Source organism: Malaclemys terrapin, chromosome 5 (assembly GCF_027887155.1).
Source record: "Malaclemys terrapin pileata isolate rMalTer1 chromosome 5, rMalTer1.hap1, whole genome shotgun sequence".
NCBI classification, from domain to species: domain Eukaryota; kingdom Metazoa; phylum Chordata; order Testudines; family Emydidae; genus Malaclemys; species Malaclemys terrapin.
Window position 1 is genome coordinate 133,097,606 of NC_071509.1, and position 14,004 is coordinate 133,111,609.

At 46.8% G+C, this 14,004-nt stretch overlaps 1 protein-coding gene across 2 annotated transcripts; it reads left to right on the forward strand.

The window, feature by feature from the left end:
• The first annotated feature begins 11,031 nt into the window (after nt 1-11,031).
• Nucleotides 11,032-13,673, forward strand: LOC128838366 (interleukin-8-like). 2 transcript variants are annotated; one of them, XM_054030491.1, is made up of 4 exons: nt 11,032-11,125; nt 11,766-11,892; nt 11,998-12,081; nt 13,539-13,673. In XM_054030491.1, the coding sequence occupies exons 1-4, from the start codon at nt 11,098-11,100 to the stop codon at nt 13,558-13,560; spliced, it is 261 nt and encodes an 86-aa protein (XP_053886466.1). In that variant the 5' UTR covers nt 11,032-11,097; the 3' UTR covers nt 13,561-13,673. The 2 variants fall into 2 exon arrangements, with proteins under 2 accessions (XP_053886466.1, XP_053886465.1); XM_054030490.1 differs by lacking the exon at nt 11,032-11,125 and adding an exon at nt 11,148-11,361.
• The last annotated feature ends 331 nt before the right edge of the window (nt 13,674-14,004 follow it).

Genomic DNA, 14,004 nt, shown 5'->3' on the forward strand with positions numbered 1-14,004 from the left:
TTACCTTTTTGAAAGGTAAGACTGTACTCATTTGTGTATGTTTACCTGCTTCAACCTTGTAAGTAACTCTCATTTCTTTTCTTAGTTTATAAACCTTTGGTTAGTTTATTATAGTATTGGCTACAGGCTTTGTCGAGAGATCTAAGGTACAGTTGCCCTGAGGTAAGTGACTGGTCCATTGGGACTGGGAGTAACCTGATTATTGTTGTGATTTTTCGTGTAAGGAACCATCTATCGCAAAGACAAGTTTACCTGGGTGGTGAGATAGATCAGAGTACATAAGGGGACTGTCTGTGACTCCCTGTTAAGGCTGTTACAGTGCTTGAGGAATTCACACTTGTTATGTGGTTGGTGAAATCTAGGCATAGACCTCACAACCAGTTTGGGGTTCATGCCCTGTTTCTTGAAAATTCTACCCTGAGGTTGGCACACGTGGTGATGAGCCACTCTAGACAGCTTGACAGGTTTCACTGGAAGTTTGGGTTTGCACATCATCTCTGAACCTGAGTCATATTTCCTCACTGATTTTCCTAGTCACCTGTGCACTAGAATTTACAGCACATACTACAGGATCTCCCACAACAGAGAAAAGATTGTTTTTACCTGCCAACTTCCACTTCTTTTCAGCAAAAGGATGGAATAAAATTCACAGGTTAGCAGATGACCCTTAGGGACATCTTCCCAAGGAGTTAGGAAGAGTGCTGGATTGTGGGGGGGCAGAAACTGAGGGTGCTGCAACCCCAGGCCTCTGCTTTCCTGGGGGGCCTCTAATCCTTGAAATATACAGTATAAACAAAGGAGATTTTGATTATATTCCTACTAACACTAAAAAGAAAAGAGCAAAACAATAATTTGTGCCCCTTGCCAACACTGATTTTGTCCCAGCTTCTTAAGTTGAAATTTAATCAATTTCTTTCAGACTTTCACTTGCTGGTGATGGGGGTGCGAATTGGTGATGCTAGTCACTGGTCACTGGCTGCTAATTACAGCCCTGCACATAGTATTTTTTTCACCTCACTCCAATGAAATATCTGGTCGACAATTTCCAAGCAGAGGAACGAAAGGAAAGCTACATTAGAAAGAGAAAATTGTAAGCCAGTTGCCCACACTTACTAGCTTTCTCTGCTGGTACTCCTTCAGAATCATCTTCCAAAGATGACGGACCATCTTGCTTGGAAAACAATCATTAAAGTGAAGATCTGGATATGAACTTGTTCCCTTAGGGTATGTCTACACTACGGGATTAATCCGAATGTATATAATTCGAATTTGGGAAACAGATTGTATAAAGTCGAATGTATGCGGCCACACTAAGCACATTAATTCGGCGGTGTGCGTCCAAGTACCAGGGCTAGCGTCGATTTCTGGAGCGTTGCACTGTGGGTAGCTATCCCATAGCTATCCCATAGTTCCCGCAGTCTCCCGCGCCCATTGGAATTCTGGGTTGAGATCCCAGTGCCTGATGGGACAAAAAACATTGTTGCAGGTGGTTCTGGGTACAGCCTCACCCCTCCCTCCCTCCTTGCATGAAAGCAACGGACGGCAGACAACCATTTCGCGCCTTTTTTCCTGGGTGAACACTGCAGACTCCATACCACGGCAAGCATGGAGCCCGCTCAGCTCAAGACAGCAGTCATGAACATTGTAAACACCTCGCGCGTTCTCGTGGAGTTTATGCTGAGCCAGGACCAGAAAAACGAGGCGAGGAGGCAGCGGCGGCGGCAGCGCAGTGACAAGCATGATGAGGACATGGACACGGACATGGACACAGAATTCTGTCAAACCGTGGGCCCCGGTGCTTTGGAGATCATGTTGTTAATGGGGCAGGTTCTATCCATGGAATGCCAATTCTGGGCAAGGGAAACAAGCACAGACTGGTGGGACCGCATAGTGTTTCATGTCTGGGATGATTCCCAATGGCTGCGGAACTTTCGCATGCGTAAGGGCACTTTCATGGAACTTTGTGACTTGCTGTCCCCTGCCCTGAAACACCAGAATACCAAGATGAGAGCAGCCCTCACAGTTGAGAAGCGCGTGGCGATAGCCCTGTGGAAGCTTGCAACGCCAGACAGCTACCGGTCAGTCGGGAATCAATTTGGAGTGGGCAAATCTACTGTGGGGCTGCTGTGATGCAAGTAGCCAAAGCAATCACTCAGGTGCTGCTACGAAAGGTAGTGACTCTGGGAAATGTGCAGGCCATAGTGGATGGCTTTGCTGCAATGGGATTCCCTCACTGTGGTGGGGCGATAGATGGAACCCATATCCCTATCTTGGCACCAGAGCACCAGGGTACCCAGTACATAAACCGCAAGGGGTACTTTTCAATGGTGCTGCAAGCACTTGTGGATCACAAGGGACGTTTCACCAACATCAACGTGGGCTGGCCGGGAAGGGTTCATGACGCTTGCGTCTTCAGGAACACTACTCTGTTTAAAGGGCTGCAGCAAGGGACTTACTTCCCGGACCAGAAAATAACCGTTGGGGATGTTGAAATGCCAATAGTTATTCTTGGAGACCCAGCCTACCCCTTAATGCCATGGCTCATGAAGCCATACACAGGCAGCCTGGACAGGAGTCAGGAACTGTTCAACTACAGGCTGAGCAAGTGCAGAATGGTGGTAGAATGTGCTTTTGGCCATTTAAAAGGTCGCTGGCGTTCATTATTGACTCGCTCAGACCTCAGCCAAACCAATCTCCCCATTGTTATTTCTGCTTGCTGCGTGTTCCACAATCTCTGTGAAAGTAAGGGGGAGACCTTTATGGCGGTGTGGGAGGCTGAGGCAAATCGCCTGGCTGCTGATTACGCGCAGCCAGACACCAGGGCGATTAGAAAAGCACACCAGGAAGCGCTGTGCATCAGAGAAGCTTTGAAAACCCGTTTCATGACTGGCCAGGCTACAGTGTGAAATATCTGTTTGTTTCTCCTTCATGAAAACTCGCCCCCTTTATTGACTCATTCTCTGTAAGGAACCCACCCTCCCCCTTCCCCCAGCTTGCTTTCAAACCAAATAAAGTCACTATCATTTAAAAATCATTTATTCTTTATTAATAGATTATAAAAAGAGGGAGGGAACCCGGGTGGGGTTTGGGAGGAGGATCGGTGGGAAGGAAAAGGCCACTAAAAAAAGGTTAAAAAAATGACAGCCTTTTGCTTGGGCTGTCCACGGGGGTGGAATGGGAAGGTGTACGGAGCCTCCCCCCCCCCCCCCGCGTTCTTACACGTCTAGGTGAGGAGGATATGGAACATGGGGAGGGGGGAGGGAGGTACAGGGGCTGTAGTGGCACTCTGTTTTCCTGCAGCCGTTCCTGAAGCTCCACCAAACGCCGGAGCATGTCTGTTTGCTCACGCAGCAGCCCCAGCATTGCATCCTGCCTCCTCTGATCTTCCTGCCGCCACCTCTCATCTCGAGCGTCCCTCCTGTCCTCACGTTGGTCCCTCCTGTCCTCACGTTCACTGGCTTCTTTCCTATACTTTGAAACTGTGTCCTTCCACTCATTCAGATGAGCTCTGTCACTGCGGGTGGATTCCATGATTTCTGCGAACATCTCGTCTCACGTCTTCTTTCTCCGACGCCTTATCTGTGATAGCCTTCGGGACGGAGGAGGGAGGCTTGAAGAATTTGCAGCTGCTGTAGGGAGGGGAAAAAAGAGAGAATTTTTTAAAAAGATACATTTTGCAGAACAATGCTTATACTCTTTCACGGTGACCAACACTATTCACATTACATAGCACATGTGATTTCTGTGCAAGGTCGCATTTTGCCTCTTAATACTGAGTGCCTGTGGCTTTGCTGCTAGAGATCACAGGTCCGGGCAACAGAATTCGGCTTGCATGCGGCCATGGTAAGCCATTGTCTTTCGGCTTCTGTGCCCTCCTTTCCCACATACCAAGCAAAGCCCGTTGAGTGCTGCGGTTTTTCTGTTAACATTCAGCAGCAGCAGAAAACAAACTAACCCCTCCCCCCCATCCAATTCTCTGGATGATCGCTGTACCCCTCCCCCCACCGCGTGGCTGGTATCAGGGAAGATCCCTGCAGGAACCAAACTAACCCCCCCGCCCCCACCCTCCACCAAGAATTGTCTGGGAAGATCGCAGTACCCCTACCCCCACCGCGTGGCTGGTAACAGGGAAGATCCCTGCTAGCCAAATGCGAAAAGCTCAGGGCCAGTTTCCCCCCCCTGCGCTTGGCTAACTGCAGGGAAGGATTTCTTTTCAGCCACAGGCAAACAGCCCAGTAGGAACGGCCACCTCTGTCCCCTTAATTAAGTTCCTGTATTTCAACCAGGTTACCATGAGCGATATCACTCTCCTGAGGATTACACAGCAAGATAAAGATAAAGAATGGATGTTGCAAGATAAAGAACGGATGTTGCTTGAATGCCAGCAAACACCGGGACCATACGCTGCCAGGCTTTGTCAGGCAATGATACCAAATTACTTGCTGCAAGCATGGCGCGGTCAAGTGTCCTACCATGGAGGACGGAATAAAGCTGCACTGCCCAGAAACCTTGTGGCAAGGCTTTTGGGGTACCTCCAGGAGAGCTTCATGGAGATGTCCCTGGAGGATTTCCGCTCCATCCCCAGACACGTTAACCGACTTTTCCAGTAGCTGAACTGGCCGCGAATGCATCCCAAGTCCCCAGGGCAAAGTAATCATTAAAAAATGCTTGCTTTTAAAACAAGTTTGATATTTTAAAAGGTAAACTCACCTGAGGTCCCTTCCATGGGGTCATGGTCTTGGATACTGGCTTGGGAGGGTTGGAAGGGTACTTCAGTCAGGCTGAGAAAAAGATCCTGGCTGCTGGGGAGAACGGAGTCCTGGGTGCTCTCTGCAAGCTCGTCCTCCTCCTCCTCCTCCTCTTCCCCATCTGCAGAATCCTCAGGTGTAGCTGATGAGACTATCCCCGACCCGGAATCCACGGTCACAGGTGGGGTAGTGGTGGCGGCCCCCCCTAGAATTGCATGCAGCTCGGCGTAGAAACGGCATGTCCACGGCTCTGACCCGGAGCGACCGTTTGCCTTCTTTGTTTTTTGATAGGCTTGTCTGAGCGCCCAGACAGCGGCACTGATCTGAGTCCCTATTGTGACCTCTCTCCATCATGCCCTTGGAGATTTTTTCAAAAGTTTTGGCATTTCGTCTTTTCGAACGAAGTTCTGCTAGCATTGAATCCTCTCCCCATATAGCGATCAGATCCAGTACCTCCCGTATGGTCCATGCTGGTGCTCTTTTTCGATTATCGGCCCGCATGGTTACTTGTGCTGATGAGCTATCTGTGGTCACCTGTGCTCTCCACGCTGGGCAAACAGGAAATGAAATTCAAATATTCCCGGGGCTTTTCCTGTCTACCTGGCCAGTGCATCCGAGTTCAGATTGCTGTCCAGAGCGGTCACAATGGTGCACTGTGGGATAGCTCCCAGAGGCCAATACCATCGAATTGCGGCCACACTAACCCTAATTCGAAATGCTAAAATCGATTTTGGCGCTACTCCGCTCGTCGGGGTGGAGTACAGAAATCGATTTAAAGAGCCCTTTATTTTGAATTAAATGGCGTCATTGTGTGGACGGGTGCAGGGTTAATTCGAATTAAGGCTGCTAAATCCGAATTAAAGTCATAGTGTAGACCAGGCCTTAGGAGAGGGCAGAAGACAAGACAAGCATTCCCGAAATCCAGGGCAAAAGTAATGAGGAAAGGGATGACCCACTTTTCCTACCACCTCACCAAACAGAAGGTGGAAAGAATAACAGTGCTAAAGAGGATAGAGTTGCCATTAACATCAAACAAGATCTGTCTAAGTGGCCTTCTTTGAGGAGGAGTTTCATACTCAGTGTATCGAGAGACGTTTACTCTATTTTCAGAGTTGTAACGACAAACTTAAAGCTTCCGGGCTGCAGCACAAACATCAGAAACAATCCCTCTCCTCTCTTTTCGAACAAAAACTACCGAACAGGGAGCGTTATCTGAGGCATCGGTTGATGTATTCTAGACCCTTACGAGCGGAATTCTGTTTTGTGTGAAAACTCTTCTCATTGCCTAGCAATCTTAGCGCTGTCATAGGCCCAGGCTTTATCGATAGGAAAAAAGTAGCGGAGAAGATTTGTTCTCATGAAAACAGTGTGGAACATTGCAATGCAACGGTAGCATGGCTAGGGCATTCGCAAGGCAAGAACCACATTGACAGAGCAAGTTCACAGCTGTTTCTAACGCAAAATGGTTGGAAGAAAGATTTAAGGCATATTGTGACAGTTGTTAAGCTTCTTGCTGAACACAGTGTAGCATTTAGAGGAAGGGAGGAAGTTATCAGCTCTCCTCAGAATGGAAACGATCTAGGTATTCTTGAAGCCGTTACTGAATTTGACCCTTATCTACGTAAGCATATTAAATGCTATGGAAACAAAGGCAAAGATCCCCCATCCTACTTGTCAGAAATAATCTGTGATGAGTTGTCAGGGCTGAATCCCCACTCTGGCACTTCGAATGCAGAAGGTGGGGCCTGCAAAAATTCATAACTGCCACTCCAGGCTTGTATTAAACTCTCAAGGTTACAGCTTTTCTCTGACCTTGGCTTGGTAAACGCTGCCACCACCCAAATGCGAAAAGCCCCCTTGGGCCCAGGAATGAGCACTTGGGAATTCCTCCCTGTGGGATACCCTCAAGCCTTTTCACCCCCCCTCCGGAGAAGAGCTGAGAAAGAAAAACAAAGAAAATCAGCTGTTGCCACCAGCTAATCAAACAGCATACGCACAAACCTCTTAGGACACCAAAAATCCAATCCTGTTCTTTAAAAAGGTAAATTTTATTAAAAACAAAAAGGAAGAAAATACATCTGGAATTTAGGCTTTTGCTAGATTTTAAAAGAGCAATTCCAAAAATTAGGCACCCAAACTAGCTTTCTTGGGGGTTCAGCTTAAAGGTTACAAGCAAACAAAAGCATCAGGGGTTAGCACAGAGGAGATCCACAAGCCAAAATAAAGAAATAAACCTGATTGCATCTATCTAAACATTCCCTGTCCAAATGATTCCATCTAGATATGGAAAATAAATTTTCACACCTGGTTCAAACCTTACACAGCATTGCTGCTCCGTGTCCTTACAGCCCAAAGAGAACAACCGACAAAGGGAAAGTTTCTTCCCAATTTTTAAAAAGTTCTTGCCTTCCCATTGGCTCTTTTGGTCAGGTGCCCACTTTCTTTTCTTTACCTGGGGGACTTTTTAACCCTTAACAGATAAAGCAAGTAGAGAACAGCTACCAAGAAGGATTTTACAGCTGACTGGCTGGCTGGGTGTCCATCAAAGGGAGCTACCCCCCTTCATTTATCACATGAGTTCTTTGAGCTAATGGGATATAAGGGTTTAGAATTCATTGTAACTGAAGTCAAACAGGTGAAATACTACTCTTTGGTAATAGACTCAACTTCTGATATCACTCATGTTGATCAAGTTTCTGTCCTTTTACGATATTGCTTACATGGTGACATGAATGAGTTAGGTTTCTACCAATTGAAAGCCACACAGGCAAGTCACTCTTCCAGACCATGAAGTCTTTATTGGATGCAAACAACACTGGTATTGAAAACTGCAGAGGTCAGTCATACAATAATGCAAGTAACATGTCTAGAAAATATGAAGGTCTTGAAGCTCAGATCAAAAGACTAATCCCACTAGCTCTGTGTGTTCCATGGACAACTCATTCTCTGAACTTAGTTGGAACTTACAGCATTGATTCTTGCATGGAAGCCATAAACTTTTTCAGTTTTGTTCAGAAACTATATGGTTTTCTTGCAGCATCACACAGGTGATGGAAGTTTTGTGCAACAATCTTACCAAGAGCGAACAAGGAACTCTCCTTGTCCTAGAAACCCTGTCAGATACGAGAGGGTCCTGCCATGCTGAATCTTGTAAAACAATTGTAGTGAACTATGGGCCCATTCAACATTGTTTGAAAGAAACATCAGAGAATGCCGAGGGAAAGAGTGAAACTCATAAGGAAGCATGATCATTGTACAAAAGACTGTGCGCACTGGAAACTGCACGTAGGAGTATCTTATAGGATGTGATACTAGAAAGTTTTAACAACACTAGTGTAAAGCTTCAAAAGCCAGATCTGGATCTTGTCAGAGTTTGTCATCAGCTCACAGTCTTCATTGGACGATTTTGAGGCGTAAGCAAAACAACTGGGAAGTGATGTTGATGATCTAATGCTGGTGCCACTCTGTACAAGGCCACCGGCATCCTCTAAAAACTGACAAACTCACAGCTAGAAGCCAGACCAGCTCACTATGATTCAAAGGAGATATAAGAATGAGTTTATTGTTTAAACTTCATGAAGATGAAGGTGAGATGTTGCATGCGTAGTTTTCAATGATCTGTACCCTGTACAATGTAATAGCAAACACTTGCATTGTACATACCCCTGTAACTAAATAATCCATCAAACGAGAAAGAAGACTTGTGTAATGCCAATGAAGAACTTTAAAAGAAAAATGCTAAATCCTGTGCGTGGAAAGCAAATGGTCATTGTGTGAGAGATCGAAGACTTTGAAGTGCATTCCTTCGCTCCAGTCCTCCGCCATGAAGAGACCTGTGTGGGAACTGTTGCTGCCAGTTTAGGTTCTGTGAGAAGCTATAAATATGGACACAAGGAAAAATTCTTTATCTCTGGACTGTTTGGATTCTTACAGAGCAGAATAGTGGAATGAGAAGACAAACATCCCCAAAGATACTGTGGTTAACACTAAAATACTTTTGGGAAACTGGCAGATTACTAAGTATCAGAGGGGTAGCCCTGTTAGTCTGAATCTGTAAAAAAGCAACAGAGGGTCCCGTGGCACCTTTAAGACTAACAGAAGTATTGGGAGCATAAGCTTTCGTGGGTAAGAACCTCGCTTTTTCAGATGCAAGTAAGCATGTCTAGAAAGTATGAAGGTCTTGAAGCTCAGATCAAAAGACTAAACCCACTAGCAGATTACTAGTGGCAGATTACTACATCTCTGTCACCTTCTGAGATTATAGACTGTGATTCACCTGTACATATATTTTTATCTGCTTTAACCTCTCAATAACTCTCATTCCTTTTTCTTAGCTAGTCAACTTTTAGTTAGCTTACTACAGAACTGGCTACCAGTATTGTCTTTGGTGTGAGATCTAGGATGCAACCTGCCCTGGATTAGTGACTGGTCTCTTGGGACTGGGTGTAACCTGAATATGTTGTGATTTTGGGTGTAAGTGACCATAGTCCAGCTTGCCTGGGTGGCAAGATATAATGGAGTCACTCCATTATAAGACTGTTAGAGTAGTTTGAGAGTTCACATTTGTTACTGGATTGGTGAAATCTAAATACAGAACATACCACCAGTTTGGGGTGTTTGCCCTGCTTTTGACAGCCTGCCCTGAGGCAGGCACTGATGGTTGTGAGCCACTCCAGACAGAATCACAGATGAGTCCTACCTGAAGAATATAAACACACTGGAAAGCAAAATCTTCCCAATGGCAAAAGTGACTTCCTTCGAGGCCGAAGGAAATGTGAGGTTGAGTGAGTCTATGTTATTTAACCTTGACAAGCTAAGTTCAGAACTAAAACGAATACATCGATGTTATGCTGAACTAGCCACAAGATCTGGCTTCTTTATGTCTCTGGATCAAGTATGAAGGGAACAGACGTTGAAAACATGCACTCAGGAGATGCTCTATGCTCATGGGAATGATCTAGAACCTGATCTTTTGGGTACAATGTATTAATTTTCAACATTGTTAAGAGTGACAAAGAGTCCTGTGGCACCTTATAGACTAACAGACGTATTGGAGCATTAGCTTTCGTGGGTGAATACCCACTTCATCAGACACATACATCTGACGAAGTGGGTATTCACCCACAAAAGTTTATGCTCCAATACGTCTGTTAGTCTATAAGGTGCCACAGGCCTCTTTGTCGCTTTTTACACATCCAGACAAACACGGCTATCCCTCTGATACTTGACAACATTTTTAAGATATTGTGACATGCAGGATAAAAGTGTTCCTGGAGTCATCACATTTTTGCATGACAAAGCTTGGAGTAATGTTCTCCGGAATGTATTCATTGAGATGAGACTGTATTTGGCTGTACCATTGCCAGCTGTGAAGCAGAGAATTGTTCTGGAAGCTTGCCTAGGTGAAAACCAGTCTTTGGTCAAGTCTGATAGAAAAAGCTTAATGCTTTTGCTGTTCTGATAATCGAATGTAATGGCCTTTGTACACGCTTGTCTGAGCAAATAATAACTGAATTTGTGGCACTTAAAGTTTGCAAGGTGCCAGTTTAAACACGCAGCATTTCAGGACTCAGTGTTTTACGTTTTATGTTTGTTCGGCCAGTATACAATCTGTTCATTGTGTTCAATTTCCGTTTAGTCAGTACTATACATGAGGTTGACTTTCACAAACCAGGTACTCTTTTGCTTTCATTAATACCCTGTTTACATGAAAGGGGACCTCCAAAAAACATTACCCCAGGGGTCTCCAATCTCCTTAATTGGGCCCTGCTTAGAAACAATACATCTTTTAGGGGATTTCATCAGCCCTGACCATTTGAGTGTTATCAATCTTTACATATGATTTAGTGATTTGATGGGAGAGCAGGGGCAGAGGGGATCTAGAGTTGGGAACTGATGATGGCTTAGTAAGTTGAAATAATTAATAATAATTATTAAAATTATTAAAATTAACTTAATTTCAAATAATTGTAATGGCTCTATATGAAAGGGTTATTAATAATAATAAATATGCATGGATATTAACTAGTTGTGTATTAACTATCCCGCTTGGAACCTTAGCGTTACCTCTACCTGTCGAATGGAACCTCTGACATGCTGGGGAATGTTATTTCCCCGGGGAGCCCCAGGCACTCCTGGGGCGCTGGGTGCATAGACAGCACAGTTCACTGCTCGTAATGATGACCCGGCTGCTTCCAGCACGCAGGGCCAGTGAGCCCCCGGGCAGCATGACCCCGCCTGGGCAGGGCCGCGATGGGTTAGCCCCAGGGCAGGGTGTTAGTTCTCTCTCACACTCACAGCCTGACTGCGCCTGACCCATCCACGGCCCCTGTGAGGCACGGGATGGGGAATGGGAACTCCCCGCCTCCCCTCCCCGGGTGAGTGAGCCCCGCACCTCGGCATGGGGCTCCCAGGAATCCCCCGCGGGCTGCGGGTGCCTGACCCCGCGGGGATAAAAGCGGCTGCGGGGCGCTGCGGAGGCTCAGAGCTGAGCCGAGCCCAGATCCCCAGCACCAGCCTCCGCCGCCAGCCCGGACCATGAGCCGCCCCCGGAGCCTCGCCCCCGGCAGCCCCCTGCTGCTGCTGCTGCTGGCCTGCGCCGCGCTGTGCCGGGGTAAGGGGCTCGCTGCGCCGGGGTGGCCCCGGGACCCGGGCTGGGGGAGTCTCGCTTCCCACTGGGGCTTGGAAGGACGGATCGGACCCAGGTGTCCGAGAGCCGGCCGGATGCGGGGAGTGCCGGGAAGGATGGACGGGACCCAGGTGTCCGAGAGCCGGCCGCATGCGGGGAGTCCCGGGGGATGGAAGGGACCCAGGTGTCCGAGAGCCGGCCGCATGCGGGGAGTGCCGGGAAGGATGGAAGGGATCCAGGTGTCCGAGAGCCGGCCGGATGCGGGGAAGGCCCGGGCCGGGGGCATGGGTCAGACCCAGGGCGTGGGGCGAGCGGTGTACCGGGTCCGCCCCCCTGCAGAGTATCTGGCCGCCGGCAGGAGCTGAGTCTTTCTCCCCCTCCCCGGGCAGGTGCCCCCATGGCCGGCGAGCTGCGGTGCCAGTGCCTGCAGACCGAGACGGCGGTGATCCACCCCAAGCGCATCGCCAACGTGGAGCTGATCCCCGAGGGGCCCCACTGCGGGGTGCCAGAAGTCATGTAAGTGTCGGGGCCCTGCTCCCGCCCCCCCCCCCCCAGCCTGCGCCCCCCTTCCCGCCCCGCCAACCCCCCGCTCACCCCGCTCTCCCCTCCGCCTCCCCGCAGAGCCACCACGAAGGAAGGCATGAAAGTCTGTCTGGAGCCCACCGCGCCCTGGGTCAAGCTGATCGTCACCAAGATCCTGAACAGGTACCTGCCCTGGGGGTGTTCCGGGTGCTCCCAGCTCTAATCTGGGCGCTGCCGGGTGTCGCAGGGGGTGTATCGATCTGATGAGCCGCCCCTGGGGGGTAAAAGGAAAATGGGACTTGCTTACATCAAAAACGAACCCAAATCCCAGGCTTGGCTTCCTCATTGATTTAATAACCCAACCCTGTGCATTAGCTGGAAGTGGAAAATAGAGACTGGGCTGGCCGAAGACTGTTCTTTACAGAAATGTTTCCCCTCCACTTAATCGACTGTTTGTCATCAGTCAAAAAGAAGAACAGGAGTACTTGTGGCACCTTAGAGACTAACAAATTTATTAGATGCATCCGAAGAAGTGGGCTGTAGTCCACGAAAGCTTATGCTCTAATAAATTTGTTAGTCTCTAAGGTGCCACAAGTACTCCTGTTCTTCTTTTTGCAGATACAGACTAACACGGCTGCTACTCTGAAACCTGTCATCAGTCAAAAAATGTCCTGTGAATTGATTCAAGCATCAGCACAGGTTACTAGTCAAAGCCTGTTAAAAGGAGAGCTGGATTCACCCTAGGACAATGTAAGAGATTTCTAGCCTTTAAAAATGTTGGGATGAGCATGCAACGTGGTATTGGCTACCCCAGGTTCTCCAAAGCGATGATAGAGATCCGCAAGATTTTTCTTCACCACTGTGCTGGGCTGAAAAATATTAACTACATTGACAAAACAATATAAAGAAAACGAGGAGTCTTAAAAAGCCACATGCAAATCAGGGCTTACTATTAATTTTCAGATATCCAGAAATCTGATTAGTGTGACTTCTTATGATGTAAAGAGCCCATTTCTGGACCCAGTTCTGCAAACACTTACACCTCTATCTTAGTTACTAGCTTAATGAATAAAACGACAGGGATATTACTCTGTGCATTGTAGAACTGGGTCCAAGCTTGCTTTCTTTGATGCTACACTAACCGTATGTATGTTTGTTCTCTTCCAACACAAATGAAGGTCGTTTTAATCGTAGCCAATGAGGTTAATCCGAGGCGCGATTATTGCTAATTGATACCTATATTGGTAGAAATTCATTTCCTAACATTGACCTTATGTCTCTTGTAAATATAAAAACAAAAGAAAAACAAAGAACCTTTTAATATCCAAGTGACTTGTCATCTACAACTGGTTCATGTTACCTATTTCCCTTTGTCACTCTGGCTGAGACAACCTTTACCAAATAACGCACCCAAGTACTTCAATGGGTGAAAGCCTGGCTCTGAAACACTCATTGTTCAAAGCAATATATAGTTGAGGGTTATCAGTTATTTTGGAGTTCTCCTTTCAGTTTTCAAAATACTAAGTGCTGAGATAAAGCCATTCTTGGCAAAAACTATTTTCCTTTAAAGCAAGTCTGGGTGTAGTCAGCTTGGATGAGTGCATAAGGGCTGATCTCAACTCATTTCATTTTCCTTTCAGTAAAACATCAAAAAAATCATGAAGAAAACCTCTGGATTTGCCTGCCAAGAAAATGGCATTTTGTGAGCCAGGGACTGCAAGAAAATAATTTTACCTGTGAGACACACTGAATTTGTGCTCATCCTATTTATTAAATATTTGTTTGTAATACAGCAAGATTTTACTGTATTTATTTCAGTATTATAGCATGCTTTGTAATTAAGGTGGCTACATTAACCCATCACTAAGAGGAAACACAATCAGAAAGTAGGATTCATTGTGTGCTAGTAGCGTAATGCTTTTACAAGCATTCCTTTTGTGGACCACTTCAGAAGATGATCTTACAGACATTCCCATCCCAACACTCTGATGATGTCCACTATTTGGTTATCTTTCCGCACACCATCAGGGAGAGCTCTGGACCATGGAAAAGAGTTTAAGAACCACTGTATTCATGTATTTCATGAAGACATCCACTGTCTCCAGT

Coding starts and splice junctions, on each gene's coding strand:
- LOC128838366 (XM_054030490.1), top strand. CDS start 11,286: ATGAGCCGCCCCCGGAGCCTCGCCCCCGGCAGCCCCCTGCTGCTGCTG. Junction 11,362..11,765: donor CTGCGCCGCGCTGTGCCGGG/GTAAGGGGCTCG, acceptor CTCCCCGGGCAG/GTGCCCCCATGGCCGGCGAG. Junction 11,893..11,997: donor TGCGGGGTGCCAGAAGTCAT/GTAAGTGTCGGG, acceptor GCCTCCCCGCAG/AGCCACCACGAAGGAAGGCA.